General features: G+C 39.2%; 1 protein-coding gene and 1 gene segment (V, D, J or C); one reads left to right on the forward strand and one right to left on the reverse strand.

The window, feature by feature from the left end:
• Positions 1-195: 195 nt before the first annotated feature.
• On the reverse strand, positions 196-21,502 carry LOC130930706 (M1-specific T cell receptor beta chain-like). Its single transcript, XM_057858750.1, has 8 exons — positions 21,391-21,502; positions 20,966-21,319; positions 17,452-17,721; positions 11,730-11,876; positions 9,195-9,539; positions 8,134-8,157; positions 4,162-4,268; positions 196-1,515 (listed from the first exon to the last, which is right to left on the reverse strand). Exons 1-8 carry the CDS (start codon positions 21,431-21,433, stop codon positions 1,486-1,488), a joined length of 1,320 nt encoding a protein of 439 aa, XP_057714733.1. The 5' UTR covers positions 21,434-21,502; the 3' UTR covers positions 196-1,485.
• LOC130931468 (T cell receptor beta variable 3-1-like) lies at positions 13,598-15,830 on the forward strand. The segment is given in 3 exon segments: positions 13,598-14,365; positions 15,076-15,289; positions 15,359-15,830. Coding segments are annotated over 2 exon segments (441 nt in total).
• Positions 21,503-21,602: the final 100 nt, after the last annotated feature.

A 21,602-nucleotide genomic window follows, 5' to 3' on the forward strand; every position in this document is an offset into this window, starting at 1 on the left:
CTGTATAGATTTTTTTTCTTGTTTTATTTTATTATATTAGAAGGAAATGTTTCTATCACACATTGACTTTATTACAGACAAGAACATTAACACATTAGCTAACACATTTAAGACATACAGTATCTTTAACCTTTAAGCTTATACCAATTAGATCATTTTAGCAGTGGCGCCCCTAGGGGGTGGTCAGGGGTGGCCACGGCCCCCCTATAAATTTGTTGGCCACCCCACTGGCCACCCCGCTTGCCAATATATCGTTAGATTGTTGTAGCATCAGTTATGCATTTCATCCCAAATGCAAATCTGCAAGCACCTGCTTTTCCCCAGTATTTTGTTTTGTTAAATGTACACCTTATGCCTAATATATACATAACACAATAAAACAGAATTGTTGTGGAACTCAAAATGTTGACTGGACAGTTATGGAATATGCACATTAAATCATTAGTAACATCAAATATTACACAATACACCAAAGTATATCAGTAGCCGTGTCCTTAAGTCTCTTTGAGTGCCTTGAAAGGTGGAAAAGCGCTATATAAGTAGAACACCATTTACCATTTCTGATAGTTTTCCAATGACCTTTTTACTGCAATAATATAATGAAAACCTGAAATTATGGCTTTTAGTTTTGGTGTGCCACCCCAAGATTTTAAGTGGCCCAATCTGGCCACCCCTATGAAAAATTTCTGGAGGCGCCACTGCATTTTAAAACGTACAGTATATTCAACAAGTTTCTCATTTTCTACCAGTTATCGGCAGAGCTATGTCGTTAACGAATGAATCCTATGGGTGGCGCTACAGTCCAATAGGCAATCATACATGAGCGTTTGAAAGAACATTTACTCATTTGGCCACCAGATGGGCGCCGAAATAACACAACGTTGCGTTCATGTCAAATTGTTGTTTATTGTTTATTATCATCATCGCTATCATTGACAGTAACAATATAGCATTGCGATAAGATTAACCTGAAGAAAACCGAAGAAAAGACGCAATCCATCAATAAAATGTAGGAATGAATGAATGCAAATTAGGCATTTTTATTTTTTTCGTCATAAAAAATGTAAAAATGATATGAATTGATTTCTTGGGCTTACTCCTTTATTTATTCTTTTTAATATTTTTTTTTTTAAAGGAGAAAATTATTTCATCGTAATTGCACTTCATTGATTACCTACACAATTACGAGAAAATAAGAACAAAATAAAAGATGTACAAGCGTTTAAGAGGTGTGCAGGTGCAGCGTGCAACGGTGGAGGTTGTGGTGAAGTGCAAAGTTTATGCGTTGTTGTTTCCTAGCACGATGAGCACTCGTCACCGCATCCTGTCTCCTTCTGCAACCTCATTTGACTTAATATCAACAACACCTAAACTTTCGAAATAACAGCATCTAGATCACGAGTTGACACAAAGAGACTTTCCACATTCAACATGACTCACAATTTTTTATTCACACAATTGTCCTTTATTGCAACTTCAAATCAGCTATGTGGGGATCAGCTTTGATGACAGACCCTGAAACAAAAAAACAAAAAAAGAACAAAGGCAAAAGCAATTTAATAGACTTTGTTGGGAACAAAAAAGTCTTGAAGTTTTACCACTGTTAAGATAAAAATCTATACGAGTAATGTGTTTTTCAAAGGAACACTGGGAATGCCCATAATTACACAGAAATTGCTACTTTAAACCAGTTTTGTGTCTTTTCAGGCATTGTTTCTTGAAACTTTTTTGTGGGTTTATTCATATTTGATTAATTCATTCATTCATTCATTCATCCAATTAAAAAAAAAACATTCGTAAGGAAGATATTAATCCAAAATGGGTAGGCATTTGATGGCGTTTTTTTGGCTGACACATAATACAGGGTGACCCAAAAAAAAGTTTACAATCAGTTGACTGCTTGTTTAAAAGCCATTGAAACATATCTAAATAGGTTGTCATGCTTAAGTAGCCACGTTTACATGCTGACTTTTATTCATACCGATTCAAATCATTCCGAATGGAAATTTCACAGCAGCTGTTTACATGTCACTTCATCTATTCCGATCCAGCGTTTACATGTGACTGCCTTTATTCCGAAAGGGCGTTTGACAACTGCCGTCTGACATGCGCAGACTAATCAAAACAAAGTGTCACGTTGCAAAACATGGAGATCGATCGTCAGATCAGCTGCTGTTTCAACTTGTCGAGTGGAAACAAAACTTCAGAATGACACGCCGTTCATTTAAAAAGTTGTGTGGGTGCGCTGTGCGTGTGCTTGGAAGCCATGTTGCAAGTGACGTTACTTACGTCACCAAGTGACGTCACCACGTCAGTACGGAGCATGCGCAGAAAGAACGCAACCAGACACCATTCCGCTTCCCTGTTTACATGATATAATTTTACTTCTAATCGGTTTGGGAAAAGGAATATTCCACCCCTGTGAAACGGAATGAAATTCCATTCGGTTTGGGCCTGTTCATTCCGAATGAGGTGTTTATATGGAACACATTTATTCGGTTTGAACAAATATTCCGATTGTAATTGGAATATTTGGCTCCATGTAAACGTGGCTAGTGATTCATTAAGGTCACTCAATGCAGCTGGTAATCTCTCGTCTCTACAATTCCTGTGCTTCTGCTGAAAATGAAGAAAACTTTAGCTGTACCTGAATTGCTGAGTGCCGGTCTGACCCCTACTGAGATTGCAGCAAATCTGAGAATATCCAGATGTGCAGTCTACAAAGTTAAAAAGAAGCTGAAAGATACTGGAACAGCCTCACGAAAACCTGGGTCTGGAAGTGAAGATCTGTGCAGACCAAAAAGTTGATTGACAAGGTGATATGTGGCCACCCCAGAGTCCAGATCTCAATCCCCTGGATTACAGTGGTACCTCTACATACGATCACTTCGACACACGATCTTTTCGACATCCGACGTAAAATTTGAGCCGCCATTTGTTTCTACATCCGACGAGTTGCTCGAAATACGACGACATGACAGCACTGCAAACGAACGCACGGTGGATTTTCTTGTGTGAGAAATCAACACAGTTTTCAAAAAAAGTTGATACAGTTGGAGAAACAAGGAAAAAAGTGATGCTTACCTTTGAAATGAAGATGCAAGTTATAGAAAAATATGAGCTTGGGGTGCGCGTCCCTGAACTGGCTCAACAATACAGCTCCATGGTCCTCTTCTGACCACCGTTCGCCACTATTTATAAGTTAAGGTGACAATTATTATTGTGGTAACATTGCCAAGGAAATCGCCAGCTTCGTCACGTTTTTATCATTTATTTAAGAACTTATCCAACACAAAACGCCCATTGTCTTAAGCAGTTGACTGCTCTCAAGAAAACGAAAGTATTATCTCTACCGCACCGACCTATCTCACTGAGACGTCAGCTTCGCGGTGCGTTCAGGGACAGTAAAAAGTGTCCGCCATATTAGAATCCGATTCGTTACATTATTTACAGGAATAATTATTAATTATTCTTCTTATTATTATATTATTCTGAATTATTTATTTATAACTTATTTGTTTTTCTATGTTTAATTGCCATTTGTAACAGTGCCAGCAGTAAGTATTTATTAAGAATTTAGTGTATGTTTTTAGGCTTTGGAACGAATTAATGGAATTATAATGTATTCCTATGGGAAAATCCTGCTCGACATACGACCATTTCGACTTACAAACAAGGTCCTGGAACGAATTAAATTCGTATGTAGAGGTACCACTGTATAGCATATGGGCAACTGTGGAGGACAGTGCCTGTAAGAAGCCACAAACTTCTGTGGCAGCCTTGGAGAGGTCCATTGTTAGATCTTGGGAAAAGATGACAGCATCCTACATAAAGAAGACCTGTCAAGCGTTCCGCAGGCGCCTGGAGGCTGTTGTGACACTTAAGGGAGGACACATTGAAAAATAGAGTGTAATGTACATGTTCTTTACAATAATGTATCATTTGTGATTAAATTCTAATTCTAAGATCAATAGACATGGCATTTAAGTTGTATTATGGCAGTGTAAACTTTTTTTTGGGTCACCCTGTAGACGAGTCTTCAAATTTCAAGCTGAAAACTGACACTGGACCGGGGGGGGGGGGGGGGGGGGTACAAGGTTACAATGTATAAAACAAAACCTGTCAGACTATTTGCGTCCTGACTGATTTTTATGTACCAACCTGACGTTTCCATAGCAAGAAGCCAACAAAAATTGTGAAGACGGTGCTCTTGACCAGGAGGACACAGTAAGACAGCTTGGCACTCTGAACCAACCTCAAATATCCCACTGCAAACAATTGTTAACACACTTTAGTCATAGATAAACCGTCTTAATAATTTTAAATAATATCAAAGATGAAATAATACTTCTTGCTGGCAGAAATTTGTTTGACTGCACCTGAACTGAAAGAGTGACAAAAACTTAATTGTTATAGGTTGCACAGGCTACCCCAAACTAAATAACAAATGAGGTTCTTTTTTCGTAGAAGGAGCAAGTGGAATTCGGATGTATCCTGATTTTTGTGTATGTGCAAACCTTACGTTTTATTTAATTTGACAGACTAGTCTGCGCCAAAATAGACATGAGGGTGTATGTTGAAGGTATGCCTAGTGGGATTACAATTTATCATCATTACAGTGATCCCTCGTTTTTCACGGTCAATGGAGACCAGAACCAGCCGCGGTAAGTGAAAAACCATGAAGTAGCACCCCCACCCAAAATAATCTTTTTTTTGTTTGTGTGTTCAATGTATTTATTCATATTTAGCATTGGAAAGAGATACATATAAGAATATAAGACAAGTTTTTTCACTTTTTTCCCAAAGTATAATTTTAAAAAAAGGATTGTAAATATAATTTAACAAACGGCTTTTAAGCACTTCAAATATAATAATTATGATATATTTTAAACATGTTACTGTCCCACCGAATTATTTTTAAACAAGAATAACGTAGAAAAATGCTTGTCTTTATTAACTCATTTGCTCCCAAAAACGTATATATACGTTCAATTTTTAATTGCTTCAGTGTCCCAAAAATGTATTTATACATCTTTTGTTTTTTTTTTTCTCAATCAGCATGTACAGGTTCCCACGTATCTTAGAATGCACAAAGCTCAAAACCCATTTTAAAGCAATAAAACTGGCCACTGGAGGGCAGTAGCGCATTTGGTAAGACCCCCCCCAACCCGATTCAACCAGTACAGCGTAGTTGTGACCGTGCTGCTCGCCTAGCAGAGGCCGCTCCGCAGGCTTGCCGCTCGTGTCCCCCGCACGGATATGCGCACGGCCAAACCATTTCCCCCCCAGGAACACAAGTTCCCCAGGCGAACGAGGCAGTGGTCACCACAAAAGAAAGACTAAAAAAAATCCATCTTTACGAGACAGGCGGCAATGAGGGAAAAGTTTAACACGGTGTGGCGGCCATCAAGCGTCATCTCTCAGTTAGGTATGTCTGAATAAATTGGTACTTTGCTATCAAAAGCTCTATTTGTCTGGTTGTTCATGTTATTTTGTAAAATGAAAACATTCAGGTGTTTGGGATGTAACTAAAACAAAAAATAGCTGTGTTAAAGTCAGAGTTATGTTTGAAATGTATGCGTTTACAAAAAGCTCATTTTCTCTGTTTTTTCATCAGAAATTGGAGAATTGCTCAAACTAAGCTATTTTCTAATGCGGATTTCTAAAGAATGGAAAAAGATATGAACTTACTTTTTTTCTGCTAAAAGAAGAGAGTCTAATCTTTCTTTTTGTGGGTTACATGTTTATATAGCAATAGAACAGAATTTTCTGTGGGCCTTGCAAAATCAGTCAAAATCCAGTAAAACGGCCGGGAGCGAAGGGCCTTGCTCCGGTGAAAATGGCTGGGAGTGAATGAGTTAAATGCTTCATTGAGTGAGTCCACTCAAATACGCTCAAACTGCTCACTTACACCCAATGAGTTGTCACAGCAACTGTTTAACAAGCTAACTGATGACTGACGCATGCGGAGCTTTGAAGTTTCGGCTTCCAAGCGTCTCTGGCAAGATCAAAACTTAACGTTTGTCAAGCATCATTAATTAACTTTAATGATCAACTCAATTGCACTGCCAGACTAAGGGGTCTGGTGGTACGTGTCCTCTTCCCATCCCTGGGGGTGGACGATGGCTCCTTTGCTGTGCTGCGAGAGGAGGGATGGACAAGGGGATTGGGCTGACTTCCTTGCCGATGTCACAATAATAATAATTGTCACCTTGACTTATAAAGCTTGGCGAACGGAGGTTGCAAGAGGACCGTTGAGATTGTAGACATTCCATCATTTCTATCTTAATTTCAATGGTAAACGTCATCTTTTTCTTTTTTCACCACCTGCATCAACCTTTTTGGGACCCATGTTGATTTCTCTCACAAGAAAATCCACAGAGATACCGTCATATGGGACACTGCCGTAAATCGTCATATTTCGAGCAATTTTACGTCGGATGTCGAAAGGATCGCATGTCAAGTTACCACTTCACAGTGGTATGAAAAAGTATCTGAACATTTTGGAATTTCTCACATTTCTGTATAAAATCTCCATCAAATGTGATCTGATCTTTGTCAAAATCACACAGATTAAAATACAGTGTCCGCTTTAACTAAAACCACCCAAACATTTATAGGTTTTCATATTTTAATGAGGATAGCATGCAAACAATGACAGAAAGGGAAAAAATAAGTAAGTCAACCCTTTGCCTAAGGAGACCTAAAGAGCAATTGAAACCAATTTTTAACTACCAATTTAAATCAGGTGTATGCCCAATCACTGGTGAGTGGTTTAAAGCTGCCCTGCCCACTATAAAACACACACCTGGTAAGAAATGTCTTGATGATAAGCATTGTCTGATGTGCATCATGGCTCAGTCAAAAGAGCTGTCTGAAGACCTGAGATCAAGGATTGTTGATTTGTATAAAGCTGGGAAAGGATACAAAATCATCTATAAAAGTCTGGATGTTCATCAATCAACAGTCAGAGAAGTTGTCTACAAATGGAGAGCGTTTGGCACTGTTGCTTCCCTCCCAAGAAGTGGCCGTCCACCAAAGATGATGCGAAGAGTTCAGTGCAGAATACTCAGAGAGGGAGAAAAACAGCGTGTCTGCTAAAGAGTTACAGAAATCACTGGCACAGTCCAATATCTCTGTGCACACATCAACTACGTATATGTAAAACTATGGCCAAGAATGGTGTTCAGGGGAGGACTCCACGCAGGAAGGCACTAATATTGTTGCTCGTTTAATGTCCGTAAAAAGGCACCTGGACACTCCAAATAAGTTTTGGCAAAATATTTTGTAGACTGATGAAACCAAAGTTGAATTGTTTGGGAGTAACACACAACATCATGTGTGGCGGAAAAATGGAACAGCTCACCAACATCAACACCTCATCCCCTCTGTGAGGCATGGTGGAGGGAGCATCATGATTTGGGGCTGTTTTGCTCCCCCAGGGCCTGGACAACTTGCAATCATTAATGGAAGAATGAATTCAAAGGTTTTGCAGGAAAACCTGAGGCCATTTGTCAGACAGGTGAAGCTACAAAGAGGATGGATGCTTCAACAAGACAATGATCCAAAACACAGAAGTAAATCAACTTCAGAATGATTTCAGAAGAACAACATACGCGTTCTAGAGTGGCCAAGTCAAAGTCCGGACTTGAACCCCATTTAGATGCTGTGGCATGACCTTAAGACAGCGATTCATGCCAGATGTCCCAGAAATCTGACTGAACTACAGCAGTTTCGTGAGAAGAATGCCCAAATTAGTCCTGATCGATGTGCCAGACTGATCTGTAGCTACAGGAAGCGTCTGGTCTAAGTTTTTCCTGCCGGGGGGGCACAAAATATCAAATGTGATAGTTCACTCACTTATTTTACCCCCTCATGTCAATGTTTGCATACAATCCTCATTGAAATACGAAAACCTATACATGTTTGGGTGATTTTAGTTAAAACAGTTTTTTCATCTGTGTGATTTTGACAAAGATCAGATCACATTTGATGGTGATTTTTTGCAGAAATGTGAGAAATTCCAAAACGTATAGATACTTTTTCATACCACTATATATCCCTCTGCTACGGCTTGTGCCACCCAGAAGTATATATGGTGTCGCAGTGATATGCATAAATTACTGTATTTACCTCTTGTCATTTTGTCTGTTTGACCTGTGACAAAGAAAAAGTAAGTTAAGAAAGCATCAATGACTGGTGCTACTGTTGTCACGATACAAAAATTTAAAACTCGATATCGATATTAAAAAAAAAAAAGAAAATGAAAAACTTAAAAACAAATTAAATGTGATTGTTTTTTTATTAACAAAGACAATGCAAAAATATCCTTCAGTATCATTACTACCAACAGTAGTGCAAAAAATATATATTAATGCTATCTCGTGTGAAGTGCTATACAGTCTCCATAGTGAGGAGCGTGGGGAGGCACAACGCTAGATGGGCCTAGTATTGATACTTTTGCAAATAAATATCGTGTCTGGATACAACATTTTAGTATCGATATATTTTGATTAGGGCTGTCAAAATTATCGCAGGCAATTATAACAGGCGGTAATTAATTTTTTTAATTAATCACGTTAAAATATTTGACGCATTTAACGCACATGCCCCGCTCAAACAGATTAAAACGACAGCACAGTGTCATGTCCACTTGTTACTTGTATTTTTTGGTGTTTTGTCGCCCTCTGCTGGCGCTTGGGTGTGACTGATTTTATGGGTTTCAGCACCATGAGCATTGTGTAATTATTGACATCAACAATGGCGGGCTACGAGTTTATTTTTTGATTGAAAATTTTACAAATTTTATTAAAACGAAAACATTAAGAGGGGTTTTACTATAAAATTTCTATAACTTGTACTAACATTTATCTTTTAAGAACTACAAGTCCTTCTATCAATGGATCGCTTTAACAGAATGTTAATAATGTTAATGCCATCTTGTTGATTTATTGTTATAGTAAACAAATACAGTACCTATGTACAACATGTTGAATGTATATATCCGTCTTGTGTCTTATCTTTCCATTCCAACAATCATTTACAGAAAAATATAGCATATTTTATAGATGGTTTGAATTGCGATTAATTACGATTAGCTAATTTTTAAACTGTGATTAACTCGATTAAAAATTGCAATCTTTTGACAGCCCTAATTTTGATACTTTTTAAAGCCCCAGTCATTAACCACATACCTTCAATGCCGTACTCTTCTTTTGAATGCAGTGTTGTGTTCTTGCCATCAAAAAAGCTGACTGTGCAGGTGAAGGCTGTGTTGGGCTTGTACCATAAATCTGCAGCCACCTGCAGCCTGCTGGTCATCTTGTAGAAGGCGCCGTCCATCAGGGCACCAGTGTCCGTGGCCACTCCCTTGGTGACGTTATGCCCGTTTACCTGCCAGAATACTTGGACGTGGTCTGGAAAGAAGCCTGTGATTGCGCACACGAGTGTTTTCTCCTGGGTCTTCTTGTTGTAAGTACACTCCTTTGGCGAAGGTTTGAACAATGTAACTGTGGGAGGATTTGGGACACGACTGGGTTCTGTAAAAGCCGGAAAATACTGATATAAAAAAATGTTTATGGTTTGGTCCACTTTGCCAAGAAGTTGGTATTTTTGATTTGTTTATTTTTTTAATTCAGACAACTGTAGCCAATTTCATTTCGCAGCAAGAAATTTGGTAGGCATGTCTATCATGAGTAGGTCCTCAAAAACTGTCAAGTACTTTAAGGCGATTCATTGTGAAAAAGACTCACCCACCTTTTTCCCTTTTTTCCCATTTACCCTAAATGTTCTCATTTATAAACATAGGCGGAGTTTGACTTTTGGGGCAGGATGTTGATGACCCCGAAACGCAGTGTCAGCAATAAAATTAAACTTTATAGAATATTTATAATAATAAGTTGACAATGAGTGGTTTTTTTGTTTCCCATCATTCTTGAAGGGAATTATAAATGAGGCTGCTTAGGCAATACGTTTTTCCAAGATCGTCATCCATTGATTATGGTACGCCCACCGGTGTCGTGCCAATGTAGTTACCCCAGTCAAAAATGTTATCCCCGGGGGGAGCCATATGGAGGTAGATTTGTGTCTTTATTATTCGATCCAAAAAAAGTTGCTTCAATTAAAAAAAAAAAAAAAAAGTTAAAATATATATTTTCAACCCCCCCAAAAAAGTCGATTCAATCACAAAAAAATGTTTGAATGCAAAAATCAATTTAAAACTCAAAAAATGCATGTGAAAGCTATTTTTTCTTTGATTTTTTTTGGGGGGGGGCGAGTTGAAGTCAATTTTTTTTTTTTTTTTTTTTTGATTGAAGTGATTTGTGTTTGGGCCACATTTTGGCTAGGTCATTTTTGTTTTTATTATTCAATCAAAAAAATAAAAATAAATTGCTTAAAAAAAAAAAATCACAAAGAAAAATCAATCAAAAAAAGAACAATTTCAATCATGGAAAAAGTTTTTGAACATGAAAAAATATTTAAGATTGACAATTTTTCATTGGATATAGTTTTCTTTGATTGAAGCAATCCTTTTTTTATGTTCGGCCATATTATGGGTAGGACATTTGTGCCGAAATCATTTAATCCCCCAAAAAGTTTCTTCAATCCAAAAAAAAAAAAAAAAAAAAAAAAAAAATTAAAGAAAAAAATCATTTGAAAAATAAAATTGCCCTCCCCCATTTTTTTTTTTTTTATTATATGCAAAGCAAATGACCATCTACGTTGCTAGTCACATGCTCTGTACTAAAAATAATTTTGACCCATTATAAAAATATATTTTTTTGTTCATTTCATTTATTTGTGTTGCAAAGTCAATTCCATGCAATGACACTTTTCGCCCACCGGTGGGGCCTGGCCCCCTTGGCCCCCCCTTAAAATCCGCTTATGTTTATAAATCCATCAGAGGCAAAAATCCATCCTATTTACACTTCAGTTTTATTTTACTTATTATGCTTTTATGAGTGATAATCAAACATTAGTTTGCTCAGACTGGTTCGCTCGAGGGTGAACCAGATATAAAATTGTTTCCTCTTTGCAATATGTGAACACTTCAATTTTTGATTCATTTGTTGATTTTAAAGATGATTTCCGCTGATTTTGATTGATTACCAATTTGTTTTGCTCGTACTAGTTGATGTTTATTTTATACTTGACTATGGTAACATCAAGCAAATGTCTTTTGAAGCTGGTGTGCTCCTACTGACAAGTCACACAAGTGACCAACACTAATAACAAGCCCATATTTACACAGTTTCAAAATAAAATTAATAACATATTAAGCCTATCAGTGGCATGATAAATGTCATTTTTACTCTAAATTCACAGTAATAGCATCCGGTATGTCAGATTTTTACTCAAGAACATCACACATTCTAAATGTTATAGCTGGTAGGAAGAATGTGACATTAGAAGTACTTCAATCTTGAATCGAAACTTTTTGTTCTTACCTATGACGGTCAGTTTAGTTCCTGATCCAAAGTAAGCAATACTATACTGCACGTTGAAGTTGCCCTCGACTAAAACTCATCCCGATGCCCAGACTTTGAATGACATCATTGGGAAAAAAAACCTTTTTACATGACAATTTCTCTACTAATATTACATTATCGATTTCCCACATTTTGAGCACCCCTAAATTCTCAGATTGTCCTCCCAAACAATTTGCAAACAATAACTCCAAGACATCGATTGTTATTATTTTTTAATTAGAATTAGAAAATATTTCTTACCTAATACGGTTAGCATTGTTCCACTGTCAAAGCTACTCTCCGAAGCTCTGGTGGCACAGTACGCATGTACCTTGCACCAAATGTTCCAGAATGTAGCAAGTAGAAAACGCTGCTGCTTTGTATTTTGTTTTAAGTTACATGCTACAACTAATCAATTAATGCTTAGTTTGTGCCTTGAACAAAGAAGCGTATGAAACTGAATTTTCTCGCTTAAAATAATTAGTAACTTGATTTTTTTTTTTTTTTTTAAGAAAATACACTTGCATTGTGACACTACAAATGTCCTTGAAAATGCAGATATATTTACCTAAAACTGAGAGTCTTGTCCCTGGTCCAAAGTAAACTGGCTGACCATAGCCCACGGTACTCCCGTTCAATGCATAATAGTTCCTTCATTTTCCCCCACCAGGAAAATTATGATATGTCTTGCAGCAGTGATTTTGGCTTGGTTTGGCTCTCCAGAATTTGATAAATAAGATTAGGGTTCCAAAACAAGAAAAAAGGCATCAAATAAGAAGGTTAAATACAGAGTATCCAGAGGATGAAGAAGAATTAAAACACCCCAAAAAGCCCTGAAAGGTCCAGGTTTTGCCCCTCCAAATGAAGGTAACAAACACTGAATTTCTGTACCAAAAATGGGTAATGTCGATTAAATATTAGCAATTTGCCTCACAGAGGTAAAGCAGGCAGGTTTTTGTACAGCTCGTCTATGAGCTTGTACCACTGTGTATCCCTGTACCCACAGTGTTAGCACTTTTCACAAAAACTCTGGATGTCTTTTTCACACTTCTGCAACCTCAAAACAGATTGTATCTCAGCACCTCATCTGGAGACACGTGAGAGTGATGAATTTGGTGCTACACCTGTTTTGAAGCTTTAAGGTGGGCCACAACATAAAAAAGAATTCATGTTCTTAACTTACTAGCAGCCATTTACGGCGAAGATGTGTAGTTTATTTGAACTGGGAGAGGCTGGCAGCAATCATTCACGGTCATCCCCCAATCTATTGTCTTCAATTGCACGGAAACATGATCATTCACAGCTAGACCTCCTAGTTCAAAACATACTCGCAAATTTGCACTCTTAACAAACAATCGTCACAATATTAACATCACTGAGCAATAATTATTGCAATAAACCAAGCCTCTCACTTCTGTTTTAAACAATCAAAAGCAGCAATGTGCACATTGCCTGGTTCTCTGACAGCAGGCCGTGACCGAACCACACAAAGATAGAAATGCGTTCATTTTTTATAGTTTAATCTGTATTTAATACTAGAATGGTGACCAAAAAAAGTTGACTGATATCCATTCATTAGGACAAGTAATACATTCATTTGTTTATTTCAGGCCATGATTTTCCTTGTCAAGACAGCAAGTATATACAGCTCATATAAACATATAACAAAAAGCGCAGCAAAACTAAGTAGCATAGCAACATCAACTACATGCCTGGAAAGGAGTGGGAAGAAGAAAACTAAATCGCCGTAATACAAGCGTATTGATAGCAAGCTACTCAAGTGAAACAAAATCCACTATTACCGTATTGGCCCGGATATAAGACGGTGTTTTTTGCATTGAAATAACACTGAAAAATTGGGGGTCGTCTTATGTTCGTGTTCTAGACATTATACCCATTTATGACGCTAGATGGCGCCAGATATCATTGAAGCGATGTTCTGTTATGACAGATTTCAGCTACTCTCAAGTTTAACCAGTTTGCATTATTTTATTGTTTATTGTTTTAACAATAACAATAACATTTTATTGTTTTATCACAATAGATTGGTTTATTTACATTTCAAAAACCAGTGATTGCAATTTGGTTTACATTTTTTAAATGTTCAGATATTCAGATTTGAATGAGGCAAAATTACATGCTTTTTCTCTCAAATATATTGTTATAATCATTTGTTTCAGATGTACTGTAATTATTTTCTGTATAAAAATTAATTTGGTGTTCAAAAAGTATTTTTTCAAACTTGAGTCTTGAAAAAGAGGGGGTCGTCTTATAATCAGGGCCGTCTTATATTCGGGCCAATACGGTATTCCAAAGATAAAATGATTGTCAAGCTGTGCATTGGCTATTGCAAGGCTAGAAAATAGAAATGGGTTATCCAGGGCACATTATTTTCTTCTTTTAGAACCTTGTGAGAGTTCCAATGGTGTTTTCTTTTTGAAAACACTGTGAGTGCTCACAAAACAGGTGTTCCCAAGTTGTAAGACTGCAGTCGTGGACCAACTTCAAAATAAAAGCCTTTCATTTCCTGCATGCTTAGCACACACCAGAGTGGGTAGACGCATGACTAGGTGCAACCAGACACAAATTGTTGGTACATCAGGATGCATCAATCTTTATAGATACAGTACATGAAATAGTTTAGCCAAAGTCCAATTGAATTGATGGATAAACAAAAAAACAACAACAATCTTTTAGAATAAATGATTGCAAACCTGACAAAGCCGGTGATTTCTTTGGCGATGTTACCACAATATTAATTGTCACCTTAACTTATAAAGACTGGCGAATAGAGGACCCCCGAGATCATGGACCGTCTAAGGCCGTATCATTGAGCTATATCACAGATGCGCACCCAACGCTCAGATTTTTCTATCATATCCATCTTACTGTCAATGGTAAGCATCACCTTTTCCTATTTTTTACCACCTGTACTAACATTGTTGGAACCCATGTTGATTTCTCTTAAAAGAAAATCTGCCATGCGTCCGTCTCGCGGAAAACAAAGAAACTGCGGTGCTGTAGTATTTAGAGCATGTCGTCGGTTGTAGAAACAAACGGCGAGTCAAATTTTACGTCGAAACGATCGTGTGTTGAAGCGATTGTATGTCGAGGTACCACTGTATAGGAAAGTCAATTACATGCAATGACATTTTTGGCCACCAGGGAGGGGAGGACTAGGCCCCCCAGTCCCTCTTAATCTACGCGTATGATCAAAATTGCTTGGTAATTTTTAATGCTTTAGGTAAATGTAACTGATTGTGGAAAATGTGTACATAAAATTGCAAAGAATAGATCAAAGGCCCTTGAATCGAGTTGAATCGTCAAGTGACAGACATTGCAATATAAGCGAATATCGTTTCAGTGTCCAGTAAACTGATAACATATTGCATCGTCACAAAATTGGTGATTTATGTGCCTACTATATACATTGCATATGTGAGTTGAGTACAAATATTGCCTAAATGTTTAAAAACATGGATTAAGTCATTCACTGCCACTGATGGCAAGTGAGATTAAATGTCTATTGTCGTCAAGGCATTGAACATAATATCATCTTTCACTGTCAGGCTTTCCAGTTCAAATTAATTCTTTCGTTTGCCACAAGGGGGTGCTCGTACACTTGGAGAATCACTGCTTCAAACCAACAGATGGTGCCAAATATCGCTAGAAATGCAGGGAGCATTCTGGGTATTCTTCTCTGCCGATAAAAGCAATCAACCCACATTCATCAGACTGCTCCTGAATGAAAAGTGGATCGCTTAGATTTTCAGCTAAAATGCTCGCGACAGTACTGGTACTCATCATGCTTCCGACAGAAGGTGAGGAACCAGAAACATCCAAGGTAAATAAACTGCATTGCCTAAATGACACTGTGTTCTATCCAACAGTGACAGCATCGGACAACTTAGATGTTCACCAAACACCGCCGTACATGATAAAGAGACTCGGGGAAGACAGCGTCGACGAAATGAGCTGCTCGCACAGCATCACGAATTACGACGTCGTCCTCTGGTACAGACAAAACCGGGTTGGCACGCTGGTGCTCATGGGCTACCTCAATCAGAGGAGTCCTTTCCCCGAGGATGATTTTAAGGGGAAGGTGGACTTTAGTGGAAATGCCCAACAACGCTCCGGCCTGATCATCAAAAACCTGACCTTAAGTGATAGTGCTGTGTACTTCTGCGCAGCTAGCACAGTGCTGCAGATTGGCCCACGAGTCGTCACAAAACAGGCAACCCTTATCAGCGTTTGATATCAAAACCAACACGTGCGCCATCCGACTCCAAAATCATGAACATTATTCAGTTCGTGAAAAAAACACAGTTGCCCAATGAAGTCTGTAAAATAAAAGTTAATCAGTCCTACTTGATAGTTGATTCATCACTCTTTAAGAGTTGACTAATAATTCTTCCATCGATTTGTATTGTTGATGTTATGAATCCCACCAAATTAAAGGCATAGTCACTGTGCATTTGCTTGACTTAAGTGCAGGTGGCGTGGAATCACTTCACATTCAGTGACGGTCTGATTGTGGGTGCGAATCGTTGTCAGTCTCTGTGTGTGCGCTACAAGTGACTGATGACCAGTTTAGGGTGTAGTCCGCCTTTCACCCGAGGTCAGCTGGGATGACTCCAGCACCCTGCAGCCTTGACACAGATAAGCAGTGTTGAAAATGGATGGATGGATGAATTAAAGGCAGGACATACTCAGCTGTAGCAGCCCTTCAGATTGCACCTAGCTATGACAGTTCCCGTTTCCAGACAAGAAAGTAAACGTGGCCAAGAATTAGTTGTGCAGTGCATGATTGCGTTGAACAAGGAAGCGCTCCCAAACAGACGCCTAGACCCCAGTTAGGGGAGGACTGCACTCTCTAAGCCAGGGGTCCCCAACCTTTTTTGCACCACGAACCGGTATTATTTGGGTCTTTTTTTCACGGACCGGTGTTCTGACAAATTTTGCAACCCATCAAAAATTGCAACTATGCTGTTCTGCGCATGCGCGTAACATTAAAAATGGCCGCGAATGCAGCGATTCCAAAGTAAACACTACAAACTTTCTTAAAAGAAAGGAATATTAACTTCCCTTTGATGATGGATGAACATGTAGAAAAGTTCTCAAACACGTCCTGCCATGTTAGCTGCACACAACAACTGCACACCGCTCTCTCACCGTTAACGACTTCGCCGTGTCGTTAAGCAATAATTAAGAAGCCCGCTTCACAAAGATACGATGTTGGAAATTGTAGCAAGGTTTTCAGTGCTCTCGTAGTGATGTCAGGATATTCCGGAATGACTTTAATCCAGAACCTCGGTAGAGTTATTGTCTCAAATGTACGTTTAAGGTTGCCGTCATTTGCGATCTCTACAAGCTGATCCTCCTGTTGCACAGACATGCTCAAATCACTCGGTTTGTTCACAAACGGGTCGTGGGTCTTCGAGGTTGTTGGCTCATCTTCTGGCTCGTCAGGTGCCCTTTTCGCCGTAAAAAATCTCTCCAAAGACGTCTGTTTTCCAGTCATCTTCTCTCGTGTGGGGGCTAATTATTTCCAGGAACAAATGTGCTAAGCGGTTTAGTCATACGTTATTAATAGAGGACAACTTAAGCGCACATAGATATATTATATATGACAACATTCTAATCTATCATGTAGTAATATATCTAGAGTAGACAGGGATATTGGTGTGTTAGATAGGGGCACAGAGTTAATTTGGCCAGAATGCAGTCGTTAATAAATAATTATTTTTTGCGGCCCGGTAGCAAATGCACCACAGACCGGTACCGGTCCGCGGCCTGGCAGATGGGGACCCCTGCTCTAAGCTACATTGCCAAGCGGTGTGATCAGTTAGCTTGGACTTGCTCAATTGGCGGGGCAAAAAAAAACTGAATGAAAAACTGAAAGCATGGGTTTGTTGGCAAGGCTTTATGGAGCGCGTAGCCGCTTTAGCGTGTCACCGTGTGCTAGTTGCGCAGAAGTAAACACCTGTGTCTGACACTCTGACAGAGCTAATATTGAGAAAGCCTGTCTTCTTGTCTTCACGCTTTATGACTATGCGAGGATCACGCTGCTGGTAAAAGGGCCGGTTGCCCATGCGGCTGAGCCCGACCACTTCGATTGGTTGGCGACCTTTCTTTTGGCGGTACCACAATATGATTTCCTCGTTGCGATCGTGGCTGCACTTGAAGACCACCGTGGAGGCCACGTGCACTATTTTGTGTTGGGGCTGTTGAAAGCGCACACCCATGACTTGACCTGTGGGTCAAAAAACATGTCAACATCTGTTGACTAGGAGCTGTTAGACGTTTATGAGCATTACATGGAAGTGAGATGAGAAGAAGTCCAATCAGGGTGGCAGACATCATTATTGATTACAGGAATCGAAAGAAAAAAATATCAGGGCTTCAGTTAAGTCATGGTCTAAAATCATCCTAATAGACCACAGGACACCACTTTGTCCATTTTTCCTGTGTGCTTTGCTGCCCCCTAAGGGGTGTCACTAGACCTAATACAATACTTGGGCAAATCAGGGCACTGGTGAGCTATTATAAAAATCGTGAAATAGCGCTTAAAACTATATATAATCAAACCAAAATACAAGTTTCACCTCTGCTCATGCCCATCAACGTCCATCTCTCCTTCACCTCTTCCTGCACTCTGCTGCTCTACTTTGTCTGGAGAGACGTGCGATATCACTGTAACTGTTATGTAAGTAATCACTGTTTCTCAACTGGTAGGTTGTGAACTAATAGTGGTTTATGTTGCCTAGGTTTGTTACCTAGCTTACCTTTTTCATTCCTCCTTACTTACTGTGAGCAAATAACTTTCTAATATCCATTTGCAAGAGTAATGCTTTTTGAGTCAAATACAAATAACAGATAATACATCTTGTTACAGATTACAGGTACCGCAGTAACAGATACAATAAAATTGACTTCATATTGATTTTGGTGCATTTCCGTGGCTCTTTTATTTTGAATTACTCCCTGTTAATTGTGGGTTATTTACAGGACACGCCCCTGTTAATTTTGGGAAATTTCTTGGTGACTTCTTACTAGTTTTTGGCCATTTTTGGGTCACTTCCTGATGATTTTGGGCCATTTCTTGGTGACCTCCTGTTTGTTATGGTCACTTCCTTTTGCCTTTTGGGCTGTTCGTTTCACTGCCTGTAGTTTTGGGGCATTTCCATGAAAAATAAAGTTTGATTATAGCCCCAATAATGCATTGATTTTTTAAAATTCATTGTATTTAAATGAGTGCCCTATAAAGGGTTAAAATATCCATTTAAAGCAGTGGTTCTTAACCTGGGTTCAATCGAACCCTAGGGGTTCGGTGAGTCAGTCTCAGGGGTTCAGTGGAGCCTCTGCCGCTGAGGTCAAGACATACAGACTCATTATGTCTATACGCGATGGCATACCCCGCTTGGCCATCACTGGCTGCAGATGATCACGTGCCATTGCTTAACCAATCAGTGCTGCGAATAATTTAGTGCTCTCAGGAGTGATACAACGTCTGAAAGTCATCGTTGTACGTCGTATAATTACTTTCTTCATATTTTAATCCATACCAACTATGTCGAGCAATACAATATGGATTCTCATGTATCACGGAACGGGATGGGAGTCAGCATCCTAGCTGCATGATTTGCAATGCCACGTTGAGCAACTCTAGCCTCGCACCGGCAAAACTAAAGGAACACTTCCAGAAGCTGCATGGAGATGGAGAATATAAGAACGCAACATTTGCTGAATTCAAGGTGAACGGAGCCAAATTCGAAGATAAGGCCACTCGGCCTGCTCTTTGATTTGTACCCATTAACTCATTCACTCCCAGCCATTTTCACCGGTGCAACCGCCTTGGCTCCTGGCCGTTTTACTGGATTTTGACTGATTTTGCAAGGCCCACAGAAACTTCTGTTCTATTGCTATATAAACATGGAAACCCACCAATAGAAAGATTACACTCTTTTCTTTCAGCAGCAAAAACAGTAAGTTCATATCTTTTTCCATTCTTTAGAAATCAGCATTAGAAAATAGCTTAGTTTGAGCAATTTTCCAATTTCTGATGAAAAACAGAGAAATTGAGCTTTTTGTGAAAGCATACATTTCAAACATAACTTTGACTTTAACACAGCTATTTTTGGCTTTGGTTACATCTCAGACATCTGAATAATGTTTTCCATTTACAAAATAACATAAACAACAAGACAAATAGAGCTTTTGATAGCAAAGTAACAATTTATTTGCACATACCTAACTGAGAGATGACGCTGTTGTGGGTCGCTTGTCTCATAAAGATGGATTTTTTTGAGTCTGTGCGGGGTCTGTTCGGCAAGCAGCACGGACTCAACGGCATCATCCGCTGCACTGGTGGTCCCGGTCGTTCTGCTCGGTCGTCCAGCGCCTGGCATCCCGGGCGTCTCTAGGTTGTTCTCCATTCGGTCGTCTTCCGCCGGCGCCCTGGCCGCGCAGCCCAGCCGTTCGTTGCCGTTGAATCGGGTTGTGGGTCTTACCAAAAGCACTACTGCCCTCCAGTGGCCAGTTTTATTGCTTTAAAATGGATTTTCAGCTTTGTGCTTTGGAGCTACATTGAATCAGAACCCAGAGATGTCCCTTGTAAAAAAAAAAAAAACGTAAAAGACGTGTAAATACGTCTTTAGGACACTGAAACAATTAAAAATAGAACGTATTTATTCGTTTTTGGGAGCAAATGAGTTAACAAACCGATCCTCACAACATCATATGAAGTTGCGTACTTGATCGCAAAGCAGGTATGTAATTTGTAGTGAGTTCATGCACTTTGTTGATTTTGTTCTGCATGGTTTGTTTTGTGCACCAGTAGAAAAATGTGAAATATGTCTTGTATTTAAAAAAAACAAACATTTTATTTAACACTAAAGTAGGGTTTGGTGAATGCGCATATGAAACTGGTGGAGTTCGGTAGCACCAACAAGGTTAAGAACCACTGATTTAAAGCAATAGATGTACAACCCATTTTGATTGGGAGAGGCTGGCAGTGGCCCTCCTAGTCAAAATGGATTAACAGTCTATTGCTGTCAATGGCAGCCAAAGAGTTCATGAGAAAATTAACGCTTTATAATACTTCCCCAAAATGTACATGCAGTGTTTACGTAGTCAGATTAAAAAGTTAAACAAAGTTTTGGTCAGATTCATTAATTCAATTCAGAGCACGTTGTGCTTTGTGCTTCTCATTCTTGGCCACATTTCCTTTCCTGCCTTGATACAGCAGCTGCCACATTCAGGTGCAATCTAATTGGCTGTGAAAGACCATGTCCTGCCTTGAACTCAGTGGGATTCATAACAGAAACAATAAAAATTGCTAGATGATTCATCAGTCAACTCTTAGCTGTGACAAATCAACTATCAATTAGAACTGATCAACTAACAATGTATGGACTCTTGTGTTTGAATTGCGTTTTCGACGAACTGAATAATATTTGATTTTGGAGCCGGATGGCGCAGGTGTTAGTTTCTATATCAAACGCTGATAAGCATTGCGTGTTTTGTGACAACTTTAGGGACAATCTGCAGCACCGTGCTAGCTGCACAGAAGTACACCGCACTATCGCTTAAACTCAGGTTTTTGATTGTCAGGTTGGAGCTTTCCCGGCCATTTCCCCTAATGTCCACCTTCTCCTTAAAGTCATCCTCGAGCATATGTTGGTTATTATTGAGATAGCCCATGAGCACCATGCCAACCCGGTCATGTTTGTACCAGAGGATGACATCGTAATCCCGGATGCTGTGTGAGCAGCTCATTACGCTGTCTTCCCTGAGTTTCTTAATCATATACGGCGGTGTTTGGTGAACTTCTAAGTCGTCCAATGCTGTCGCTGTTGGATAGAATGCAGTGGGGTTTAGGCAAAGCAGTTTGGATTTCCCTTGGATGTTTCTGGTTTCTCACCTTCTGTCTGAAGCATGATGAGTGCGAGTGCTGTCAAGAACATGTTAGCTGAAAATCTAGGAGTTCCACTTTCAGGTGCAGTCTCCTCAAATGGAAAGGTGGCATGGGTGGATCCTTTTATCGGCAGAGAACAGAACCCAGAATGCTCCTTGCCTTTCTCGCGGATATTTGGCACCACCTGTTGGTTTGAAGCAGTGATTCTCCAAGTGTGG

The sequence above is a fragment of the Corythoichthys intestinalis genome, chromosome 15 (genome assembly GCF_030265065.1).
Source record: "Corythoichthys intestinalis isolate RoL2023-P3 chromosome 15, ASM3026506v1, whole genome shotgun sequence".
Lineage (NCBI taxonomy): Eukaryota > Metazoa > Chordata > Actinopteri > Syngnathiformes > Syngnathidae > Corythoichthys > Corythoichthys intestinalis.